The 26,947-nt window shown below is 31.9% G+C and overlaps 2 protein-coding genes across 8 annotated transcripts in view; one reads left to right on the plus strand and one right to left on the minus strand.

The window, feature by feature from the left end:
• Positions 1–8,342, minus strand: part of LOC143240746 (dual specificity mitogen-activated protein kinase kinase 6-like) — a 34,930-nt gene extending 26,588 nt beyond the window's left edge. Inside the window, exons 1-2 of one of the 2 annotated variants that reach the window (XM_076483706.1) lie at positions 8,138–8,342; positions 3,031–3,147 (exon numbers count right to left, since the gene is read on the minus strand). In XM_076483706.1, coding sequence (XP_076339821.1) covers positions 3,031–3,037 — 7 coding nt within the window. In that variant the 5' untranslated portion in view covers positions 3,038–3,147; positions 8,138–8,342. Of the gene's footprint in view, positions 1–3,030; positions 3,148–7,562; positions 8,087–8,137 lie in introns of those variants that run through there. The other variant, XM_076483707.1, reaches the window with a different exon arrangement.
• A 5,850-nt stretch (positions 8,343–14,192) lies between these two features.
• The window catches only part of LOC143237026 (katanin-interacting protein-like), an 83,665-nt gene continuing 70,910 nt past the window's right edge, over positions 14,193–26,947 (plus strand). For 2 of the 6 annotated variants that reach the window (XM_076475846.1, XM_076475847.1), the window contains exons 1-5: positions 17,170–17,256; positions 19,541–19,606; positions 21,346–21,513; positions 21,842–22,072; positions 25,843–25,995. In XM_076475846.1, the coding sequence (XP_076331961.1) occupies positions 17,245–17,256; positions 19,541–19,606; positions 21,346–21,513; positions 21,842–22,072; positions 25,843–25,995 (630 nt within the window). In that variant the 5' untranslated portion in view covers positions 17,170–17,244. Of the gene's footprint in view, positions 14,280–14,348; positions 14,437–14,528; positions 14,665–15,693; positions 16,278–17,169; positions 17,257–19,540; positions 19,607–21,345; positions 21,514–21,841; positions 22,073–25,842; positions 25,996–26,947 lie in introns of those variants that run through there. The other 4 variants (XM_076475848.1, XM_076475849.1, XM_076475851.1 and 1 more) reach the window with 4 other exon arrangements.

Raw genomic sequence — 26,947 nt, forward strand, 5'->3', positions numbered from 1 at the left:
ACATATAGCCCAAAAACCATTTGTTACATAGATGATACTAAAAGTTTAACAGAACTTGTAACCCTAGAACCTGTTGTTTAATAAAAGATACCAACTACCAGTTTAACAGAACTTGTAACCCTAGAACCAGTCGTTTCACAGAAGATACTAGATTCTACCTCATACACCCCAACTCATCTTTAATTTACCAGAAATGCCTTGTATACAAACTACACTCCAACTCATTGTGATTGAAGGTATGGTGTTATCAATATACTTGACTGTGAAAAAAAAAATTGTTTGGCACTTTAAACACTTCGAATGATATCTAACAGGATGTATCAGGTCATCCCTTAAGTAATGTCCAATTTTAGGTTCAGAAAAAGAAAAAGGATTTCAAAGGCTTTTAATCTTATTTAATCGTTAATGTATGTTCCATTACTATTAATTACGTCCTCCCAATGATTCATAAGCTTCTGAATGTCACTTCTATTAAATTCTTGAGGTTTGGAGGAAAAGAATGAAGAGAGGGTAGTTTTGACATCTTCATGTGTTCCAAGCTCTTTTCCATCAAGATAGTTCTGCAAACTTCAGAACAGATGATAATCAGATGGTACAAGGTCTGGAGAATAAGGAGGATATGGAAGTTTTTCCCAGTTTAGCTCTTCAATCTTTGCAGATGTGATCCTTGTTGTATAGGGCCATGCATTATCCTGATGTAACACAAGAACTTTACAAATTGCTGAAAGCATGCCTCTCTTCTTTCAGTGCAACATTCAAGCACTCTAACTGTTGACAACAGAAGTCTGATGTAATCATTACATTGAGTGGTAACAACTTAAAGTGGGTCACACCAACAATAACCCACCAAATGCTGAACAAGACTTTCCTAGGGTGGAAGTCCATTTTGGGCTATGTTTTAGCCAGTTTACCTGCACCAAGCCATTGCCTGTAGTGCTTAACATTTTTATAATATAATCATTATTCATCTCTAGTCACTAATTTGTCCATGAAAAGTGAGTTATGTTCACGAGAGTGTAGAGAAGTGCAAATGTCCACTCCTGCTCTAAGGTTGGCTTCTGTCAAATTATGGAGGATCCATTTTCCAAGTTTTGACACCTTTCCAAGCTGTTACAAATGATGGTGAACTGTTGAATGAGTTGAATTAAGCTTCTGTGCTAGTTCTTCAACTGTTACAGCACAATCTTTATCAAGTGCAGCCAGCAACAAGTCATCATTAAATGCAACAGGACGACCAGATCGTGGCACATCACTTAAGCTGTAGTCACCTGATCTGAACTTCTGATACCACCTTCAACATTTTCTTTCATTGAGAAACTCTGCACCATAAACACCTTGAATATTTCATGTAGTTTCTGCTGCACTATTACCTTTTTTAAACTCATAAAGCATTACATGCCTAAAGTGCTCCTTAGACACATCAATCTTCATAAGGGTTTATTTGATCAATGATCTAAAAAAGTGGAGTTGGTTTAGTTTCTTTTATTTGTCTGAACATATTTATACACATCCTACTATATATTTCAGTCATTAAAGCCTTCTACAAATACAGAAATGATGGCACACTTTCTGTATTAAATTTTTGGGCATTACTTATGGGATGTCCTGATACATACAAGATAGAAGAATACTTATTAATTTTTGGAGGTTAGGACTGCTCTTAGAGCATATACAACTGATTATAAAACCACTGTAACTTCACTGTGCATCAATAGGGGTTGATTAATATAGTAGTAATAGTTCTAGCAATTTCTAAAAAACTAAACTCTGAGGTAAGTGTCTCCCTGACCTCTGTTTTTCGATATCATCCTATCCATATTGGCTTAAAACCTTTGAGGAGGATTATAGAGTCAAACCACGAAATTTAAATTGTAAAAGTTGCTTTTGCAGAAACACTGTTCAGAGAAGTTGAGTCAGAACCAGTGACTTTAATAGAAACACTGTTCAGTGAAGTCAGAACCAGTTATTTTAACAGAAACACTGTTCAGTGGAGTCAAAACTAGTTTCTTTAATAGAAATACTGTTTAGTGAAGTCAGAACCAGTTAATACATATGTTTATACATTGCCAAGCATTTCTGTGAACACAAATGCAAAATATTTTTTTAAAACTTGTTACTATAATTTTTTTATTCATTTTCTGAACTAAATGCACTAATTAAGTATTATTTGTGAAATTTTGTGATAAACATAATAAAAAATCACATTTAAACTTTTAGTAGTTTGTACTTACATTAATATTACATATCATTACTTGCAGATGCAGTTCAGTAATTACCTACTATCAGTATCAACTAAGGAAACCTTAATCAGTGTACCTCTAATTACAATCCTCGTTACAATAGTTGTTTTATAAAACTTCTCAGGATTATGAGCTTCATTTTAACAAGTTAAAAGACAACCTTTAAGCTCCAGATAACTATGAAAGAATATATTGTTATTTAAACCAACGTTTCACCTTTGCATCTTCTCAAGGGTTAATATCAACGAATCATGAACAAATTCATCACATTATAAAGTTTCACTGCAAGATAAGAAATATAACTGGTAATAAAATTGATCTCAATATCAAGAGTTTAGGAACAATGTGAACCACCTGCTGTTAACAAAGCATGTGTTACTATCAACAACTTAATCTTACATATACTGGAACCATGGTGTCTGTCACATTGACATTTGAAATGATAGGAGGACAGTTATATTTTGCAAGCAGGATATTATACACTAAATTGTTAGGAATTAATTACACTATCATTCACATTTTATAATGTGACATAACTTAAATAAAACTGTAGATTTACTGTATGTTATTGTTGAGTGACTGTTAGCATGACTGAAATGTTCAATAATTACTTTTCGTGGTGGACAGTACAAGAAGTTCACAGCTTTGATTCTGAGTGAAACCAAGAATGCTACACAATCAACCTTTTTAAAGTCCATGAAATAATTTAAATTGACATATTACTTTAAATGTTTCCCATTCCTTGGGATGGGTACATTTGCTTGTTACTAGTAAAACATTAAATACATACCTTCCATTTGAACAATGTTGATGAAATTCTCCCAAACAATTGGTTAAATAACCTATGGTATGAAAAAGCACCAGACCCCACGGGTTCAGCTGACCTAAGGCACCTTGTTAGGCAAATCTGAAAGGTAAAACATTTTTGACAAAATAGTTTGGATGCATACATAAATATACAGTACTCATCCCCCCCTGCATGGTTTACACACTTCGTTGCTGTACTATCTTGCAATCCTGAAACTTTCAATTTAGAATCTATACAATCTAATCCAAACTGAGAAAGGTAAAAGAATGTTATTAAGTAAGTTAGATTTTCAAAGAAAATTTGAACATTCTCAATTGCATAAATATTCAACACCTTAGCTATTGCAACCCTAAATCAGTAAGGTGCAAAAGATTAGTTTGAAAGATATCAAAAAAGAGTGTAATGATCCCTGTCTGTGTGTAATTAAAGTGAATTAACTTGATTTCAGAGTAAATTCATATGTTCAAGCCACAACTTACATAGTGATACAACAAACCAAACCATGAAGACAAAAGAGCTTTCCACACAATTCAGGGATAAAGAGGTAGAGAATATAGATCAGGATATGGTTACAAGATAAGTCATTGATTATCCCTTTCATTATGGTGATGTCTATCATTAAAATGTGGAAAGTGCTTCATACCACCAAGTCACAACCCAGCTCAGACCACTCTTCAAAACAGAACAGCCAGACAATAAGGAAAGTGGTTAGGGATGTCACTGTGAAGCCAACAGTGAATTTGAAAGGTGTGCAAAATTCTATGTCAAAAATGGGAGTCAGTGTTTATATATCAACAATATTCAGGTCCCTACACAAAGCTGGCCTGTAGGGGTAAGTTGCATAAAAGAACCCATTACTGAAAGAGAATCATCTTAAATCTCATAAAGAGTTAGTGACAAAAGTTAAGAAAATATGTCCTTTACATATACTCCAGATAACCATAAAAATAATATATTTTTATTTAAACCAATGTTTCACTTCAGTGGCTTCTTCAGTTATATATATATATTAACCCTCAAGAAACTGCAAAAACAAAACAGTTTAAATAAAAATATATTCTTCTATATTTATGTGAAGTGTAGAGATTACTGTTTTTTTAACTTTTATCAAGCTGTATATATCCATCTAGTATGTATTACAAATTCTGAGACACAACAAAAAAGGTTTGTGATGAAGAATGTAAATGATATTGCAGACATGTGACAGAAGGCTTTGTGGTCAGATGAAACAAAAATTGAGGTTTTTGGTACAAATCCAAAGCATCACAACACATCACCCATTCAATACCATCCTACAGCACAATGTTATGTGGATGTTTCTCATCATCAGAGAATGGAAAGCTTGTCAGGACTGAGGAGAAGATGGATGGTACAAAGTACAGGTGAATCCCAAAGGAAAACCTGCATGAGCCTCACAGTAACATTTCAACAGGACAATGACCTGAATCACAAAGCCAAAGCCACATTGGAGTGGTTTTAAAAGAAGAAAGAGAATGTCCTGGAATTGCCCAGTCAAATCCTAGCTTGAATCCAATGAAAAATCTTTGGATTGACTTGAAGATTACATTCCATCAATGATCCCCAATGAACTTGTCCAAATTGCAGCAATTTAGCCTGGTATTACACTTTTCCATTGTGAAAAGCTGGAAGAGATATATCCAAATATATATATACATTACTGCCAAAGGTCCTTCCACCAAGTACTGACTTAAGGGGGCTAACTACTTATTCAACCAACAAATTTCAATTTGTATTTTTTTAATTTTTTTTTTGCTGGTTTTGATGACATTCAACCCTCTTCACACATGACAGTGTTAAGTTTGACAATTAGAGTTATGAATAAAAACAAGTTAATTAGAAAAAGTGTTTACATTGTATTTCATCAAAATGTGATATTACTGATAAAAGGTGAATACTTTTGCAAAGAACCCTATATATACACACACACACACATTCAATTAAATGTGCAGTACACACACACACAAGTACTGAAAATGAAAACTAGTTCTGCTGTAACATCTGGAAAGTAATGCTGATTCATTTTTGAAATAGCTACTTTCACTCATTTGTTTTAAAATGATTTATTTTCCCTTGTAAAGATGTGCTACAAATGTTTTCAGGTTCTCACGTATGAATAATTAAACTGCACAATCACACTGATGTTGAGGGTATTAATTGAATACTTTGCTAAAGCAGATGGCATCTTTCAAGATCCCAACTTAATAACAATGTTTTCATATTATACTCAATAAACTATGTGTCTGTGAATGAAGTAATAACTATGAATTGATGACCATAAACATTATTTATTCTTAATTATGATTACTACTTCAATCATCACCTACATCAGAAACTTGGAATCTTCTTTAAGACACTGATCATTTGTCATCTCATATGTTTGACATTAATTTCTTGTGGTTGAGAAGTTTGTAAATGGAATGAAACTTGTGAAAGAAATTCTAAAGACAAGGATTTTGAACAACATCAAAAATAACTGCTTCCATAAAGAAAAAGAAAACAAGTTTTTCACTTTTCCTCTTGTCAAGTAACACAATATCCATAAATTGAATAATGTTGAATTCATGATGGGGAAACTGAGGTCTAATAATTGTGTAAATAATTTTCTTTACATTAGGTTCAAGTGTTCTGGGATAACTTATTCCATTTACAGCAAAATCTGAAAATCTTATTAGAAAGATCCAAAGAACTTTTGGATCATTAATGGTTGGGCAGTCAGTAGACTTTCTTTACATAAAGTTCAAGGTCTCAAGATGCTTTGGTAATAATAAAGAAATCATTAAATGAAATATTGTGAACTGTAGTTTCAGAATGTGTACAAACAGATGAGTACCTGGGTTTAAGTACTGGACAGTTCTGTTAGATACTCCTAAATGTTCACAAACTAGTTTTTAATTGGTGTTTCATTTTACCAATGTAAATTACCTTACAGTTACTACACGTATGTTTATACACGAGCCATGAATGTAGAAGTTTAGGTACTAGATCTTTGTACTGAAATACATGATTAACATGGAGACTACGTCTGTATATTATTCTTAGCTGAATTTAAGAGTAGAAGGTTTTAATTAGAGAAGAGATTTGTTTTTTTTAATTTGTAGGGATTACAAGTCCATAAAAGGAAGGTAGATGTTGAGGGGAAATTTGATATGGTTATTATTTTTAGATTCTTAACCAAATTCAGCACAAAAGTTGCCACTTTACTGCTAAAACCAATGATTCAGGATATTCATTGTTACTAAAAGTTATCACTTCACAGCAAAAAAAAAAACTGATACAGAATATTCATTGTTATTAAAACTTACTTCACTTTTTAATTTCATTTTCAATCAAATACTTCTTTCAGTAGGATAATACAATGCATCAGACAAAAGGTTTGACTCTTGAAGACCAGTAGCCATATTGGCTACTGAATGAAAACTGACAATAACTAAATTATTAACTACAATAACTAAAACTAGTATACCATATGAACAAGTTCCAATTCTGGAACTATCTTACCAATACAGTGTAGTTATGTTCTTCAATTAATTAACATCAATCAATGATATTTCAACAAAGAAATGAACTACATACTTAACTGACTTATTTTCATTTAAAATTAAATTACTAATAAAAGTTTAATAACAAATGTTATATAAATGTACACTTACTGAAATAATGGTACAACCTAAATATAGCAAATGATGATATGATTGACAGAACTGTACAATATATATACAACCTGTGGCTATATTGAGAAATTTAAAATAAAGCTGTATAACATGTGAAACCAATTCACAAATGTTCAATTCTCACTATATTAATTTTATCACTTTTCATTAAGCCATAATGGTGAACAGAAAGTATACTGTTTTTGTCAAAACTCTAACAGGTGGTTAATAGGTAATGTTTAATGTAAACAAATACTGAACACAATTTCCATTCTAAGAAAGTTAACCAGTAGCAGCATTGTCCCTAAGTAATCTTAACAATTACAATAAACACATTTCCAGAAATCCAACCAATCAAAATAATTCATATCAATCAAGCAGCATAAAACATTCAATTAAGGCCCAGAAACTTTGAAATAACTTGATTACAGAAAAATTCAGAGTAGAAAACAAACCACTACATATAAAATGTTTATTAAAATTAATTCTGTTTATAATGAGACTAATTTGGGTTATTTTCTGAAATTTTAAATTATGAATACAATGTACTGAAAGGCATCACATCCTAAGTTTACTTTGGATCTGGTATGGCAGAAGAAAAACAGCCAAAAAGCTTATTAAACCTATTAGTTGGGTCTAAGTGTCACATATCAATTGATTACTTCTGATAATTAGTAAACTACACCCTGCTAATTCTATTGGAAATTTATAATGATAATAATATAATAAAGTAAATGTCAAGCATTTAATAACTCAGTAGACTAAGTAACACTTAATGATTAATCATGCCAATCTGTACTAGCATTATATTTAATTAACTTATCATTTCCACTCCTTATGTACCTTTATGACTTCTTGTTGTTGTTGTTTGGAATTTCGCACAAAGCTACTCGAGGGCTATCTGTGCTAGCCGTCCCTAATTTAGCAGTGTAAGACTAGAGGGAAGGCAGCTAGTCATCAGCACCCACCGCCAACTCTTGGGCTACTCTTTTACCAACGAATAGTGGGATTGACCGTCACATTATAACGCCCCACGGCTGGGAGGGCAAGCATGTTTGGCGCGAACCCGCGACCCTGAGATAACGAAGCGCACGCCTTAACGCGCTAGGCCATGCCAGGCCGTTTTATAACTTCTCAACTAACTTTTAATTTATTCATTCTGATAGTGATTAATTACTTAGGTTTGAAATTAAACTAATTATACCAATTTCTCACTAATGACTGATACTATACATAATACGGTGGTATTAATTTACAACAGTCGTAAACAAATCTCAATTCCGCACTTTTTGTAGTGAACGTCTGTAAAACTTAGTACTGTTAGTATTATAAGTAATACACATATAATTAAATTCGCTGGTATTAAGCCTAACTACTGAGTCCTCTAAACATTGACATTTAAACAAAACTTATCTTACCCATAATTCCACAGTCTACTCTCAAACGTGTAAATTAACTTATTAAATTAAATGATACATATTGAATAATTTTTTTCCAATACAATCATTACAAAACTATAAAAATATCCCAGCAGTGATTCTTAACTCAATTTCACTCTCAGGATATTTAAACAGCTCAGTATGATACTTCTGCAAACACCCAAGTATTATTGACTGCACTATCTTGGAAACTGTTTATCTTGTCAATTGCATGCTAGTCTGAAATCACACTTTACACAATTTGCAATGTGTCAATTTACTAAACTAAGAAGAATTAAAAATAAATTAGATATTTTGAGCATGTCATCTTATAAATAAAAAGCAGAACAAAAAATGTATATAGGCTTATAAACTAAAACAAGACCCGTTCACTGAATTAGAAAATACATTCCATATTTTAAAAATAGTAAAAAATGTTTTAAAATTTTTAAGCGACGTAGATACGCGACAGGTAGCGCTCATAGCGTCGTATAATTGCTGTTGCTCTCATGAGTACCCAGTGTTAATTTCTTCTATTTCCGCCATACTGGGTTGTATTCGTTTGAGGTGATTTCGCGCTTTATAAGAGTGTATCTACGACGTACAGCGAGGAATTTTTGTAAAAGGAATTGTAACTTGGTAAGATTCTGAGCTTGTAATGGTGAAATTTGGACTCAATTCACATAGTGGACAAAGTCCAGGTAGCCCGTTCTCTGATATATGTTCATTTTCACTGATTTCCTTCAGTTTCATATATTTGGGTAGAAACCATAGAGTTATACATTACATGGCCAAAAGTATGTGGACACCCGACCATCACACTCATATGTGCTTGTTGAACATCTCATTTCAAAACCATGGGCATTAATATGGAGTTGGTCCCCCCTTTGCTGCTATAACAACCTTCACTCTTCTGGGAAGGCTTTTCGCTAGATTTTTGAACATGGCTACCGGGATTCGCTCCTAGTCAGCCACAAGAGCATTAGTGAGGTCAGACACTGATGTCAAGCGAGAAGGTCTGGTTCACAGTCAGCGTTCCAATTCATCCCAAAGGTGTTTAATGGATTTGAGGCCAGTCAAGTTCTTTCACACCAACTTCTTTATGGACCTGGTTTTGTGCACTGGAGCATTGTCATACTGAAACAAAAAAGAGCCTTCCCCAAATTGTTGCTAAAAGTTGGAAGCACACAATTCTCTAGAATATCATTGTATACTGTAGTATTAAGATCTCCCTTCACTGGAACTAAAGAACCTAGCCCAAACCACAAAAAACAGCCTCAGACAATTATTCCTCCTCTACAAAACTTTACAGTTGGTACTATGCATTCGGGCAGGTAGAATTTTCCTGACATTCGCCAAACCTAGATTCGTCCATGAGACTGCAAAATAGTGAAGCGTGATTCATCATTCCAGAGAACGCGTTTCCACTGCTCCAGAGTCCAATGGCGGTGTGCTTTACACCACTCCAGCTAGCGTTTGGCATTGCATATGGTGATCTTAGGCTTTTGCACAGCTGCTTGGCCATGGAAACCCATTTCATGAAGCTCCTGACGAACAGTTCTTGTATTGACGTTGTTTCCAGAGGCAGTTTGGAACTCGGTAGTGAGTGTTGCAGCTGTGGACAAACGATTTTTACGCGCTTCAGCATTTGACGGTCCTGTTCTATGAGCTTGTGTGGCCTACTGCTTTGTGACTGAGCTGTTGTTTGTCCTAGAAGTTTCCACTTCACAATAACAGCAGTTACAGTTGACCCGAGCAGCTCTAGCAGGGCAAAAATTTGACAAATTTACTTGTTGTAAAGGTGGCATCCAATGAAAGTGCCACGTTGAAAGTCACTGAGCTCTTCAGTTAGAACAGTTCTGCTGTCAGTGCTTGTCTATGGAGATTGCATGGCTGTATGCTTAATTTTATGCTTCTGCTAGCAATGGGTGTGGCTGAAATAGCTGAACCCACTATTTAGAAGGGGTGTCCACATACTTTTGGCCATGTAGTGCATATATCAAGAGATTCGCCAAAAAATACTTAGTGGAACGAAAATTTATGTTATCTAACATCGACCGAATTTGACGAAAAGAAAGAGACTGGACATAATGGCCCCCGAGTGGTAAAGCAGTATATCTGCGGCCTTTATAAAATTAGAAACCGGGTTTCGATACCCGTGATAAGCAGAGAAAGACAGCCCATTGTGTAGCTTTGAGCTTAACTACAAATGAATGAACTGGACACAACGCATAATTAACAATTTGTTTATTTTAACCAAGTAACAATTAAATATAGAAAGTTTTGTACATTTACTGAGGGTTCTGTGTATCAAGTGCACCTGTTGAAATCTGTACATATAAATATATATCACATGCTAAAAATCTTATTTGGTTCTGGACTGGAAAATATATATATACATATGGCATCATACGCAAAAACAACAACGTAATTCTTTGCATGACGCAGGCAACTACCATGCAACTGAAAATCATTTTCGCTTGTCCTTATTTTCCATACCTCTAGCAATTTCCTTATCAAGTGTTTTTTATGAGCAATTTTTATTTCCTAAAGGCTTTTGGCTGCCATTCCTGACAATGGCTCTTTTTAAATCGTGATTGAAACACCTTCCATATTATGATTTACTTTCTCAATTCTAAGTAAAATTTGTCTAATTAATTAACTAAAGGAGTTCATAAGCAATTCCTAGCAATATGTACCTTTAGGATACAACTTAAAAATATCTTGCACTGTAGTTTCATTTCTTGTTGTTTGGAATTGTGCACAAAGCCACATAGTGGCATATCTTTAGTCTGCCCACCACGGGCATCGAAACCCTGTTTCTAGTGTGAGTTCGTAAACATACTGCTGTCCCACTGGAGGGCCTGTAGTTTCTTATACAATTTTGAGATAACTCTAAATAACCGTTTGTGTTCTAGATTTTAAGTTGTGTTTTCAGGCAACTTTATATGGTGATCCCATAATATATGAATGATAATTTTTAACTGTTTATCTCTAATTTATTTGTGCTCGAACTTTCCTTTCAATTGTTAACACTCAGGCCTACTTTGAATATTTTTAAATTTAATTTTGACTGTTAGTGTAAAAATTGGCTTAAAAGACAGAAAGAAGAAAAATGTGAAATGCAAGCATGTCTTATGTTTTTTACTTTCTGCTGTAGAAATCCTCTAAGATTCCTTTGGTTGATTTTCACATCATTATGGTAGCAACATCAGTAACATAGCTAGGTTTCCACTCAGGGTAGGAAGGCAGAAAGTTTTAAAGGGCCAATAAATTTAAAATGCTGTAATTAATCTAAATTTTCATTGAAACAAATCAAATATAATAGCCGTCCCTAGTTTAGCAGTGGTTTGGCTTGTTTCAAATTTCGCGAAAAGCTACACGAGGGCCATCTGCGCTAGCCGTCCCTAATTTAGCAGTGTAAGACTAGAGGGAAGGCATCTAGTCATTACCATCCGTCGCCAACTCTTGAGCTACTCTTTTATCAACGAATAGTTGGATTGATCGTACATAATAACACCCCTACGGCTGAAAGGGCGAGCATGTTCGGTGTGACGGTGATCTAAACCTGCAAACCTCAAGTTATGAGTCAAACACCTTAACCCACCTAGCCATGCCGGGCCTTTTCGGGGGACCTTTTATATTAAGTGTTTGCTTTCGTTAGTGCGTGACGTCTTTTTCGCCCACACAGATATTTTAACATTATATGAAACATTTGGGTTGAACAGGTTAGCACGAGAATATCCTTTGCTGGTCGATTATGACCTTTTCCGAAAGTAACAGACCAATCAATGCTGTGAGGAACTGAGGTCACGAGATGGCGTTGGCCACTAAAGGACAACAACAAATAACAAGTTACAGTCTACATTTGAGAGCACTTTGTTATTTCAGTTCTCCGCTATCCAACCTACTGAGAGAGTTTACGAGTTGGTTGTGCTGCAATCACTCCAGAAACTAAGAAATGCAACAGAATTAGAGTTAATAAAATAAAATAACAAATAAACTTGGTATTCCAAATACTGTTTGATTTCGAAGTCTAAGTTAAAGGTGTTCAGTTCAATATATACTTTGATAAACGTATATTATTGGATAATACTAGTTTAGGAAAATTCCAATCCTTATCAGTAATCCTGAACACAACTTAACTAAAGAGAGATAAGCTGGACTTATATCATAGCGAATCGTTTATTTATTACATCTGCTATTGTGCTGCTATATAATGTGAATAATTGAATGATGGGGAATTATACCTTTTCTTCACTTCATCTATCCAATGCATAGTTTTTCTCATAGTGGCTAAATAGCACATTCATACCAAGATTATGTTTAAGAATTAGACTCATCTACTTGAGAAAACAAAAACTATCTGCTCCTCAGAGTGGATACATATACTGGGTTTCTATTTGTTGTCAAAATAAAAATAAAAATTATGTTCATTTGTTTCTAACATGTTTAGAGTCATTATTCTTACAATAAAGGAAAACTCAACTGATTTATCTTTCGCTCTCCTATGTAATTCCTATGTAAACTTTGTTTTTATTGTTAATTATTCAATTTAATATCTGTCAGGAAACTGTTTTCATCTGCAAATGGACGATATTATAGCATTTCTATATCGTCATTGAAACATAAACTGAATATTTACAAAACTCAACTAATTGTTTAAATTAGCAGATAGTAACAGAAAAATGACCAATAAACTTGCTAATTAAATAATCAGTCGTCATCTGTAACAGATAAACAAAATAATGATAATAACGTCTTTTTTAACTCCCTTTTTATATGGCGTAAATAATTTCATAAACATTTAAGAAGGTTCTAATCATTAAGTCATGCTCAACAACAAAACAAACGTTTAGATTAAAAATGTAATATACAGCATTATGTCACATTATTTTTCTCATCACAAGAGTCATTTAAAAATTTAGCAATACTAAGCCCCTGTATTCTCCATATTTTAATGGAAGTTACCAGTTGACATGAATGATAAATGCACTCAAGTTAAGTTCACCCTCTTTCAATAAGTACGAAGTATCTGATTATATTAGTCTTGAGAGGATTTAGATCTTTGATTAGCCAAAATCTCTTTCTGTTTCAGTGATAGAAGTATATTTATTCTTAATTATGTTTAATCATGTAGTGACTAAAAATTACGTGATTTCAATAACGTAAAAAATCCCCCAAATTGCTTTCCTCGTTTTACTCAAAACTAAGCTCAGATATAGTTTGCAATATAGTTTCGTTTATGTCAAATCTTTTATTGGAACGTATTCCACATTTATCTACAAGCAGCTAGTGGATCCGAGAATACTAAAAATTCATTCGTATTTTAATAGTTAAATAAAGCCTCTGTGTAAGCCACCTTTATTGGTAAATTATGTGTTTTGTCTAATAATGTTACCCAACTCCACATGATGAAAAGTGTTGTTGGATGTGGTGAAGGAACTCAATGTCTACAATTTATTATATTAAACTGACGCTAAATATCTCTCTATAAACAAATTAACTACTAACTTAAAACACAATAGCAGTGGTGTATATCGGGTAAACTATTGAAACATGATTTTATTGAATAACAAAACAATATATTTAAATACATTGCAATGCTTTTTTAAAACTTTGCAAACTAATAACACTGTGTGTGTGTTTTTCTTGTAGCAAAGCCATATGGGGCTACCTACTGAGCCCACCGAGGGGAATCGAACCCCTGCTTTTAGCGTTATAAATTGGTAGACTTAGCGCTGTACTAGCGGGTGGCGATAATAATAGTTTAACCACATCATTGTAATAGTTCCGAATAGAACCAATTTTTTTGTTTGCCCATGCCTTTTTCGTTCTTCCCAAGTTTGATTTAAACTTCCAGGCGATTGAGTTGAATAATCCGTAAAAATAAAGAAAATGTCTGGATTTTTTTCTTAAATTCTCGAGTTGTAAAATACTAAAAACATATGTTATATATCAATAATCAGAATTTTAAGAATCTTTAATCTGAAAAACTGGCTTAAAAGAGGGCGTTATTCATTAAATGTTTTATTTACTAAAACTTTGCAGGTATCATTCACGTTTTGGCTCTCGTAATTTAATTGTTTTTACTGTATGATTTTTTTTTCAAAAAACCTGACAGATTAGTTAATATGATTCGGTTTGTAGATTATATTTTAAGAATGAATATCATGTATGTTTGGTAAAATATTGAATTGTTTTGTAATGTAAACTTTATATTTATTTAAATTATTATCAATATTATTGATACTCCGAATCTCATTGCAGTGTAACAGTAACTGAGTAAGAAACAGGCCGTAAGTTTAATTTTCGTTAGGAATTTAGTTTTAATCTAAAGCTGGAATAGGATAATTATGTGGTTTTCTAATAGGTTCATGTAAAGTACACATTATATGCCAAAACCTTTTATTTTTAGTAATAATGGCAGGCATTTGTAATAACATGAAACATACATGAAAATTGATTAAACAAATATCTAGAGAAATGTAGCTTTGAGCAAATCAGTCGAGCTACGTATTCGATAGGTAATCTTTTCATTAAGTCATGAACTTTTATTAAAATATTTATAACTTATAGGTTTGTTTAATAGCTTGAAGTAAATTACTTTTATAGTTATTTTGTTGGTGGTAGTTGTCATGGCAACCACTTGATGTTGATTAATTTGGGTCGTAAATAATATATATTTTATGTAAAGCAAAACAATGAATAACTGTTATGAGGTTGTATTAATCTTATAATTTGTAATTAAGTACCTGATTATTTTTGTGTATGTTATAATGAACTCAGAAACTTTGGTATGTTTTGTTGAAACTTAAAGCCTAATAGCTCTGTTGGAAAAGCTTTTATTGGTTACAATGTATTAATGTGAGCCAGGCCTCAGAAAGCTGTAGTTATGGTATGTTTTTTTCTATGTATTTCAGATTTTTATGGGTTGACCTTGGACTGTGAACACAAACTAATTATTCTATGTTCATTTAAATATAAGTTAATAAAATTCAACAGCATGCCATGTTACTAGTTCCAATCTGTGTAAGGATGTGTAATTTCTGATTTTGGGCTACAAACTAAAACTGGTCTTTACTTGTTTCAGATCTTCTGTTAAAGTTAAATATTTTTGTGTTTGTGTGTATGTTTGCTCTGTGTGTGTGTGTGTGTTTACTATACTATGCAAGTTAGAGAAACAGTACTGTTTATACTGAGTTAATTAACTGCATGTATTTGGTAGATTGTCTATTGTATATCTAACATGAATTTCATACATTCTGTGTTGTATGTGTAACATTTATTTGGTATAATCTGTGTGTGACATGTCTGTTATAATGTATGTTTTATGTGTGACGTATTTGTTGTAATGTATGTTGTATGTGTGATGTATTTGTTGTAATGTATGTTGTATGTGTAACACGTATTTGTTATTATTTGTTATAATGTCAGTTGTAAGTGTGACATGTTTGTTCTAATGTATGTTGTATGTGTAACATGTATTTGTTATAATGTCGGTTGTAAGTGTGACGTGTTTGTTATAATGTATGTTGTATGTGTGACATGTATTTGTCATAATGTGTGTTATATGTTGTATGTGTGATATCTGTGCGTTATAATGTATGTTGTATGTGTGACATGTATTTGTTATAATGTATGTTGTACGTGTGTCATGTTGGTCATCAGGTTGGGTCTCAGTTTTTTGATTTCTAGTATGTATATGACATCTGCTTCCCCTTGTTTGTCAAATTATTCATTGTTTTATGTGTTTGTTTATGTGGTGTTATATCACTGGCTGCTTACATTTCATGGTTGTCATGTCCCGTGTCATCAGGACACTTTACACAGAATTGACATTAATCTGTTCTTTAGTGTATTCCTTGAGGCAGAATGTTCACTTAAGTTTGTATGAACCCTTCTTCATACAATTATTGTTATGGTGCTTAGTGGAACAATGGCATGTAGTTTAACAACCTTCAGGTAATGAGATTTGAAGAATTGGTTGAAAGTGAGGAGTGCAGAAGAGAAGCAACAATCAATTTTGAGGAAAACATTAAAGTGCTGTCTATTTCACATCCTACAATTTGTATTACGTGTCTTCTAGGCTGAAAAGATTAATTCCAAACCAGTACTAAATCCTCTTTTCTCATAGCAGGTAACTCGACCTTCATTTACCCTGTAACTGTTGGTAAACTTTTTAAAAGCACAACAGTCTTTTATACCTTTATATATTTTGCATCATTATCATTGGAGAAACATTTGTTGATCATGTGAATACCCTCTGCCGATCCCATTGTGTCCTCTATACTAGCACAGGTAGCACCCTCTACCTTTATGGTACAACACTCACTTTCATGATTGGCATTCTCATGTATATATGTGTGTGTTTTACATTCTTCCTGTGACTGCATACTTCTTTATTGTGCTTTATTACCAATTAATATCAGTTTCAAGTTCAAATTTCTACTTGTTTTTTTTTAGATGATTCTCTTTTCTGGATTATACTTTGTTCATGTGATTTCAGGTTTCTTATTGTGGTTGTTAATTTTTCCACTATGAGTAGACAGAAGTTATAACACTAGGCCTCAGTGGCATGTTTCACAAGGTATACTGAGGAGGCAGGAAGTTTGTGTCTTATGTTGGTTGATGATTAGTGTTTCTTTTCAATATATGTGTTGTTCTTTTTCACAGAGCTGTGCAAACTTTTTCAATGTCTATTTTTCACTCCCTGTAGATAGATATACCCATGTTCAATATCTTGTTTCTCACTCCCTGTGGATATATCCATTTTCAATTTCTATTTCTCACTTCCTTTGGATATACCCATGTTCAATGTCTATTTCTTACTCCCTGTAGCTATACCTATGTTCATTGTCTCATTTTTCAGTCCCTGCAGATATACCCATGTTCAATGTGTATTTCTCACTCCCTGTGGATATACCCATGTTCAATGTGAATTTCTCACTTCCTGTAGCTATACTCATGTTCAATGTCTATTTTTCACTCCCTGTAAATATACCCATGTTTAATGTTTATTTCTCATTTCCTGTAGATCTGCCCATGTTCAGTGTGTCCATGGGAGCTCTCATGTGTATGGATACACTTGATAACTTACATAATTCATGCCTTCTCTGGTCAGTGCTATTTAAGTTTGAGTTTCACATTTATTTTACCTTCTAGGTTACTTTAGTTTACAACTTTCATTTAGATTTTGTTTTGTTCATTAATTTGATTTAATATTTCACTGTTAATGTTATTTAGTTGTCAGTTCTTTTTTCTTTTGTATCTTTACTCATCTAACTGGAGATAAATTTGAATAAATCTTTGCTTTTGCTCAGTGGGTGTCTTTTTATTCTCATGTTCTTTATGGTAAATTATCTTTTTGTGTCCTTTATCTTGTAGTTTCTTTGAGTTAACTTCTGTGTTCTGTGTTTAATGGTCATCTATCTTGTTACTCCCTTTAGTGGTTTTGTACTTTAGGTATTCTTGTTTTATATTTTAGGTCAGTTCTTATAAATGTTCTGGTGTTACTTTTAACCTCTTTGTATACTACAAATTTCTTAGTTTTTGTTACTTCATTAAACCTGTGTACTTTCTTCAGTTTCTCTATGTTTGTATAAAATGGCCACATCTTCCAATGGTTTCATTCTTTTCATGTGTTTTCTGACTTCTCTTTTGCTTCTCCCTTTTCTCACTTTCCAGCTCTTTTCCCATTTTCCTTGGGATTATACCTTGTCCAGAGTTCTTGCTCAGTCTGTTTGTGTCCTATTATATAGTGGTGCTATCTAACATGTTGAGCCCACTCAACCAGGATCTTACAAACCTGTTAACTTGAAGATGACCTAGAAAGGTTGAAATGTTATTCTCTGCTTTATTAGTAAAAGCATTAATATCCATACCAGCTGTTCTGAGATGTAGGCTTCTGATCAGCTCATCTTGTGCCTGTTCAGTCACTCACACTCACTTTGGAAAGCTTCTCTGGTGGGTTTTTATATTGGTAGGAGAAGCCCTTTATTACCCCCTCACAGTAGCTTATTCATTTGAGGGTTGTTTTCACATCTGTTTTTATGGAGCCTAGCCTTCTCCACTTTGGTTCCAGGATATCAAGTGAATAGTCATGTTTGCCATCCTTTTTCTTTTTCTCTATGTCCATGAGGTTCTCTCTCATTTAAGATGTAGTCTTCCTTGGTAGCACTCTTATTTTTGGGTTGGACATGCATGCATTTTCTTCATTGATACTTCTCAACCAGTGGAACTTCCCTTACCATCCCGTGGATCATCCAATTTTCCTCAGTTCCTCTGACGTTTTGGGTCAATGGTTTGTGAGGAGAATGCTTTCAAGTTCCTTGGTTCCAGAACTTTGATTGCTTATCAGGCTTTGTATACTTTCCTGCAAAGGAAAATGATTTTGGTTCTTTCTGGAACTATATGCCTGTCTCTGTTTGATCAAACTTTGGAGCTTGTATACTGGACCAATGATCTTGACATGACTATTATGGCTAGTCATGTTCCCTAAGTTCTGATTCTTGTCCCTACTAGGTTCTCCACAGAGTAGTGACTCTTCATTGTTGCATGTTCTGTTGGTGTGTTGTCAAGAGGAAATGCTGCATATTTGTATGTGTATTTCATTCATTGTTATGTTACACTTTATTTCCTTTAGTCTTCAATTCTTCACTCTTTAGCTATGGAGATAGATGCCTTCAGTTAAGAATGGAGAGGTCTCCACCTATATGCTTACCCTCTAATTTTATTTACTTTCTGGGTCTCTTCTCTTATCCAGACCAAACATTCTTATGCTCTTCTGTGTTGGCCACTTAGATGTGATCTTCTCTGCTTTGGCCCTTATTGGAACAACAGACCTTAACCTATTCTCAGTCCTGTCTGCTCCTCAGTTATCCCTGATCTGATAAGTAAGAGGAAGTAGATTTAATTCATAAAATAAAAGAATATTTAACCATGCAAATTTTCAATAAAAAACAGCAACAATCTGAAACATGAAATAATCTGAGAAAGTTATGATGCAAAATTACAAATAATTTTAGGTGGTTTGAAATGTTATGTAATTCAGCTATGATGTAAAATTTATAAATAATTTTGGGTGGTTTGAAATGCTATGTAATTCAGCTATGATCTAGAAGTTATAAATAATTTGTGAGAACTAGGGAAACCAGTTAATAATTTTCTCATCACTTGGTTATGTTGTCAGCAAAAAACAGTGAGTTGTTCAGGTGAATAATGTATACAAAATTAATTCTTTACACAGAATTTGATCAATAGATCTTTATATATTTTCCAGCCAGATGTCATGATTTGTTGTGTTAATGAGGGCAAATATAAGTAATTTTAAACCATATTTGTAAAAATAAAAAACAAACAACACTGATTTTCCTGAAGATGGATCTTATTTATTTTCTGAAGCTGTCATGTAGTGATGACTTGAATACTTCAGATGAAGACTGTAAGAAAGATTTTTCTAAAGAGAAGGTAAGGGAAATGTTACCACTAGGTCCTGAACTTTTGTTTGTCCTATTTTCTCTTGATATACATGTACTTTACAATTGTATTACATTTAGATAGCAGAACTTCTGCCAGATTTCTCTTAAACTGTTTGTATCTTTGTAATTCCAACTTCTTAACTAAATTGTGCAAGTGATAAACCCAGATGTCATCACTATTTATATAAGCCACTAGTTACAATAAAATGATGAATTTTACTGGACCAAGAGCACAAACACAGTAGCGATTTGAACACTATTTGTATAAGCCACTAGTTATAATAAAATGATGAATTTTACTGGACCCAGAGCACAAAAATGGTAGTGATTGGAATACTATTTATATAAGCCACTAGTTACAATAAAAATGTTATAGTTCCATATTAAGACCTTGCATGAACTTTTTTAAACCATTCATCCATTCATTGTGGTCACTATAAAGGATCTCTAGCCAAAGGCTTATTGTACAAAATTTGTTTGCTAATAAAGTAAAATATACATGAATCATGAAGATTTGTTCTTGTTTTTATGTGTTTTCGTACAAAAATTAAATTATTTATTTTGTATGTACATACTATTTAAACCACAGTTTGTGTATCACGTGTTTGTACAGTATGTACATAGTATTTAAACTATAGTTTGTTCATCACATGTATGTTTAGTATGCACATTGTATTTAAACCAGTTTGTTCATCACATGTTTATATAGTATGTTTATACAGTATGTACATCACATGTTTGTATAGTATGTACATAGTATTTAAACCACAGTTTGTGCATCACGTGTTTATATAGTATGTACGTATTATTTCAACCACAGTTTCTTCATCACATGTTTATATAGTATGTACATAGTATTTAAACCACAGTATATTTATCACATGTTTATATAGTATGTACATAGTATTTAAACCACAGTATATTTATCACATGTTTATATGGTATGTATATAGTATTTAAACCTCAGTTTGTTCATTACATGTTTATGTAGTATGTGCATGGTATTTAAACCAAAGTTTGTTCATCACATGTTTATTGAGTGTGTACATATTATTTAAACCACATGATGTTCGTCACATGTTTTTATAGCATGTACATTGTATTTAAATCATAGTTTGTTCTTCACATGTTTATATAGTATGTTTATACAGTATGTACATCACATGGTTATACAGTATGTACATAGTATTTAAACCATAGTATGTTCATCACATATTTATTGATTATGTACATAGTATTTAAACCAAAGTTTGTTCATCACATTTATTGAGTATGTACATAGTATTTAAACCACAGTTTGTTTATCACATGTTTCTACAGTATATACATAGTTTTTATACCACAGTTTGTTTATCACATCTTTATAAATTATGTACATAGTATTTAAACCACAGTTTGTTCATGATATGTTTTTAAAATATGTACATCACATGTTTATATAGTATGTACATATTATTTACACCACAGTTTTTTGTCACATATTTATATAGTATGTGCATCTTATTTCAACCACAGTTTGTTCATTACATGTTTGTATAGTGTGTATATAGTATTTAATCCACTTGTATGTAACCTTAAAATCTTCGGTCTGGTACATAGTCTTGTAACAGTTTTGACAAAAAAACTAGTTGTGGTTTCTCAAGTTGTATGTTTATGAAAGACATTATTATGTATAGAATAAAGGAAAAAGTGAAAGTTGAAGTAGAAATGAAATGTGTTTTATTTTAGGCAACAGACATTGCACATGAAATCATAAGAAACCTTCTGTCTGTTGTGTGTGAAATGATAGCAACTACTTTAAGTGCATCAGAAAGCACCTATAATGGTTCCTCTGTTGTTAAAGAAGATAGTTCAAGCCTAAAAGATGAAGGAGGACCTTTAACCCAACAATGTCAGGTACATGAAGGATAAATAAGTTATTTTTACTGTACATTATATTATCAGTTATCAGAACTTATGTATGAACCATAAGAGCTCTATTTGTCAAATAAAGGTATAATATACTTTCAGATATATGCTTAGAGTGAAGTAAGACAGCTCTAAATATATTTTCCTTTAGTGTTGTTATAATAACAGTATCTTAACACATTTCCCTTCAGTATTGTCACAGTAATAGTATCTCAGAATTTCTCTTTGGTGTTGTTTCAGTGACAGTATCTCAGTGTTTCCTTTCAGTGTTGTTACAATAACAGTGACTTTTAATTTTGTTTTACAATTTTGTCAGTTTAACCCAGATTTAGAAAATCAAGAAGGTAAATCTTCAGAAGGATATATTACACGGGTCTATTTGGAACTGCTTGGTAACTGGGGACATCCAAACAGAATTGGCCTAACTGAAGTTCAGTTTTATGATTCTTCAGGGAGTTTGTTAAGTTTAAAACCAGTAGATGTCAGTATAGAAGGAGATGAGGACATATCTGTGAGAGTTAGAAACCTGGTGAATGGAAAAACAAAAGTAAGTAGAATTGTAATCATAATGAAAAAAATACTCCTTGATGTATGACTTAGTTTCCCTGATCTAAAACTCCTAAACCTTTTACCATAATATTTGCAATATTTTCCCAGATATTTACAAAATGTGTTTACTGTAATTCTGTTTTAAGTTTTTAAGCATGTGAAAAACTATTACTTCTATTTTGCTGTATTTATTACCTAGTTAGGCCTGCGTGGTAACTTTTAAATCTTCAGTGTACATAATTCTTTACTTCATTTGCTTTTAACATGATTGGATGTTTAATTTTTTTCCTTTTCTGATTTTACTATTCATTTAAACAAATAATTTATACTTATTGGCAGAGTTAACTCTTCATTAAAACAGATACTGTAGACCCATTGTCTCATTTTAAGGTTCAGTAAAACATTTACTGTAGACCTGTTGTCTGATTTTACTGTACATTAGAACTGTTACTCTAATCTTGTTACATATTTTTTTACAGTTTTGTTTTTATATTATTGTTACTGGTGACTTCTCATATTACTGTACATTAAAACTGTTACTGTAGTCTTGTTATGTATATTTTTTTTCGGTTTGGGTTTGTTATATTATTGTTACTGTTTGCTCCTCATATTACTGTACATTTAAACTGTTACTGTAGTATTGTTATATATATATTTTATGGTTTTGGTATGCTATATTATTGTTGCTGTTGGCTTGTCATATTGCTATACATTAAAAATGTCACTATAGTCTTGTTACATAGTTACATATTTTTTATAGTTTTGTTTTTTATATTATTGTTTCTGATGGCTTCTGATATTAGTGTACATTAAAACTGTTACTGTAGTCTTGTTATATATATTTTTTTCAGTTTTGGTTTCTTATATTATTGTCACTTTTGGCTTCTCATATTACTCTACATTAAAACTGTTACTGTAGTCTTCTTATATATATATATATATTTTTTTTCAGGTTTGCTTTTTTATATTAATGTTACTGTTGGCTTCTCATATTACTGTACATTAAAACTGTTAATGTAGTCTTGTTATATATTTTTTTCAGTTTTGATTTGTCATATTACTGTACATTAAAACTGTTTCTGTAGTTTGTTACATATTTTTTATAGTTTTGTTTTTTATATTATTGTTACTGTTGGCTTCTCATATTACTGTACTTTAAAACTGTTACTGTATTCTTGTTATATTTATTTTTTTCAGGTTTTGTTTGTTTTGTTATTGTTACTGGTGGCTTCTCATATTATTGTACTTCAAAACTCTCACTGTAGTCTTGTTATATATATATAATTTTTCAGGTTTGGTTGGTTATATTATTGTTACTATTGCTTTCTCATATTATTGTACATTAAAACTGTTACTGTAGTCTTGTTATATATATAGTTTTTCAGGTTTGGTTTGTTATATTATTGTTACTATTGCTTTCTCATTTTACTGTACATTAAAACTGTTACTGTATTCTTGTTATATGTATTTCTTAGTTTTGTTTTTTTTGTATTATTGCTACTGTTGGTTTGTCATATTGCTGTACATTAAAACTGTTAATCTAGTCTCTTTACATATTTTTTATAGTTTTGCTTTTTATATTATTGTTACTGTTGGCTTCTCATATTACTGTACATTAAAGCTGTTACTTTAGTTTTGTTATATTTTTTTCGGTTTTGATTTCTTATATTATTGTAACTGTTGGCTCTTCATATTACTGTATATTAAAACTGTTACTGTAGTCTTGTTATATATATATATATTTTATGGTTTTATTTTGTTATATTATTGTTGCTGTTGGCTTTTCATTATGCTGTACATTAAAACTGTTACTTTATTCTCATTACATATTTGTTTATATTATTGTTACTGGTGGTTTCTCATATTACTGTACATTAAAACTGTTACTGTAGTCTTGTTATGTATATCTGTACAAATTAATAACCTAACATTTAACTGTAATGCCCCCTACAGTCCCGTCCCTATTTACACTCTCATCAGTAAGACATGCCCAGCAATGGTCAGTTGCAAACTCTCTCTTTGTTTACCTGAAGATGACCTAAGAAGGTTAAAACATTGTTCTGGTCTTTATTTGAATTACGTTTTACTACCAGTACCAGCCATCTTAAGAATACAGACACTCTTAATGTGCTGTTTTGCAGTAGTTGAGGATAGCACATTAGCACTTGTGAAATACTGTTCTTAAATTATATATCTTTTCTCTCTCACTTTATCTGTTTTCTGAATTTTTAAAGTTTTGAACAGTGAGAAACTCCAACATTTATATTTAATTTTTATACTATTTAACAATGTAATTTATAAATAAACTTTATGTTTATCAAAGTCTGAGACATATCAAGTAATGCCAGGCTTAGAATCTTTTCACTATTTTGCTGTTAAAGTATTGATAACTTCTTGTATAATAACTGAGTCATGTAGCAAATAAGATTCTTGTATCTGAAAGTTAACATTGTTTATGATTTGAAAATAATTGAAGAGAAACTTACTGCTCATATTTGCAACATAAACTAAATATATTTTCCATGACATTTCAGTTTTACTTTCATTGGGTTGGTTTGTTTGTCAGTATAATACGACTGAGCTGTACCAAACATTTGTTGCAATAGATACCAACTATAAACATGTGAAATCTACATGATGTCACATTCAGAAACTTAAACTATAACTCTTTATTGAATGTAACAAGTGTAACATTGTGTTTATTTTTAGTTTTGAAAACTGATTATGAAAGATTAAATGGATTGCAATAAAATACACATTACTGTGACTAGTATTCAGAGAAGAAAAACTGTAGTGAATAGAAGAAACAACTGTGTGTAGCAGTTAACAAAAACTGTAGTAAATGGAACAAACTATTTTGTATAGCAGTTAGAGAAAAAAAAAAGAAGTAAATGGAACAAACTACTGTGTGTAGGAGTTAGAGAAAAAAAGACTATAGTAAATGGAACAAATTACTGTGTGTAGCAGTTAGAGAAGAAAAGACTATAGTAAATGGAACAAACTACTGTGTGTAACAGTTAGAGAAGAAAAGACTATAGTAAATGGAACAAACTACTGTGTGTAGCAGTTAAAGAAAAGACTATAGTAAATGGAACAAACTACTGTGTGTAGCAGTTAAAGAAAAGACTATAGTAAATGGAACAAACTACTGTGTGTAGCAGTTAGAGAAGAAAAGACTATAGTAAATGGAACAAACTACTGTGTGTAGCAGTTAGAGAAGAAAAGACTATAGTAAATGGAACAAACTACTGTGTGTAGCAGTTAGAGAACAAAAAACTGTAGTAAGTGGAATAGACTATTTTGTGTAGCAGTTAGAGAATGAAAAACTGAAGTAAATGAAACAAACTATTTTTGTTAGAGAACAAAAAATGAAGTAATTGGAACAAACTATTATATGTAGCAGTAAGGGAAAAACTGTAGTAAATGGAACAAACTATTGTGTGTAGCAGTTAGAGAACAAAAAATGAAGAAAATGGACCAAACTATTATGTGTAGCAGTTAGAAAACACAAAACTGAAGAAAATGAAACAAACTATTATGTGTAGCAGTTAGAAAACAAAAAATTGTACTAAATGTAAGAAATTATTAAAATTATTGATATTAGAGGAACTAGTGTTAGCATATTTGTGTGTCTTCTTATAAGAAAAGTGGTAAAAAATTCCAATCTTAAGATAACATAAACTGTAGTCAATGGTCATTGTTTTTCTTAACTTTTAAATAACCTTAGTACAACTGTTACTTCATGTTTGATATTTTATACTTCTGTAGACTATCAAAGAACGCCACATGTGGAGTTGTACTTTCCATGAAGGAGAAACTGTTAGAATTAAGTTCAACGTACCCACTATAAGTGCATCTTTGGATTCTTCTGTCTGTAAGCTATCCTTTATGAAGATCTGGAACTTCAACAAGAGTGTAAAGGTGAAATATTTTCATACATCTAGTCCTAAAGTAGTTTCTAGTGTTCAACCCCATTAAAGTTAGAAAAAGGTGATGAAGACATCATCAAGATGGGTACTTGAATTAATGTCTTATTCCTTTTCACAAAAGATACATTTATATGTATTGTTGAGTGGGCTGTTTTGAATTATTTGGTAAAAATAATGCTGGTTCAAGTCCACATAATGATAACAAATTAATTTATTTTTTGAATAAGTGTTTATTACTATCATGTTTACTTGGTAGGCCGAATATCAAAATCATAAAATTTTAAACTAACTTACACATTTATTTATATAATTTCACAGCTAATCAACTGATTAGTAGAATGAATGTCATAGCTCTCTCTGGTAATACTGATAAACTTTTCTGATACAGAACAAACTATACATTTCTTCACTGATGCTCATATTTATTATGTACTCGACTGCTACTCACTACACATTTTTCTGATTTTGACAACAGACATCCAGTAGCATACATCTAAGTTAAGCTTACAGCAAAATGTATATAATATAACTTTATGTATTTTATCTTGTTTTAGCACATTCTTTCTTCTTATGATTATCATGCATGAAAATAAACTAGTTTGAGTAAAACTATATTAATTTCAAACAGTTAATTTGTTCCAAAATATATTTGTTAAAAGTAATTATTAAAAATATTCTAAAGTTGAACAGTTTTTACATTATTGAGTCAAATATTTAATTAGAATTAAAATGGATTTGTATTACTTTTTTACACATCACAGAATAATTCTGTGAAGTACAGTTTACAGAAAAAATAATATTAAAGGACAGTAAGGGACCTTTTGGTCCATTAGAACCATCCTATATACTAAATTAAAAACTCAAAGTAAACTTTTATCATTTCAGTATTTATGAAGCTTTCCCTTGAACTCTCATAAATTTATAACTGAATTCACCAGATCTGA

This window comes from Tachypleus tridentatus, chromosome 13 (genome assembly GCF_004210375.1).
Source record: "Tachypleus tridentatus isolate NWPU-2018 chromosome 13, ASM421037v1, whole genome shotgun sequence".
In the NCBI taxonomy this organism is placed as follows: Eukaryota; Metazoa; Arthropoda; class Merostomata; order Xiphosura; family Limulidae; genus Tachypleus; species Tachypleus tridentatus.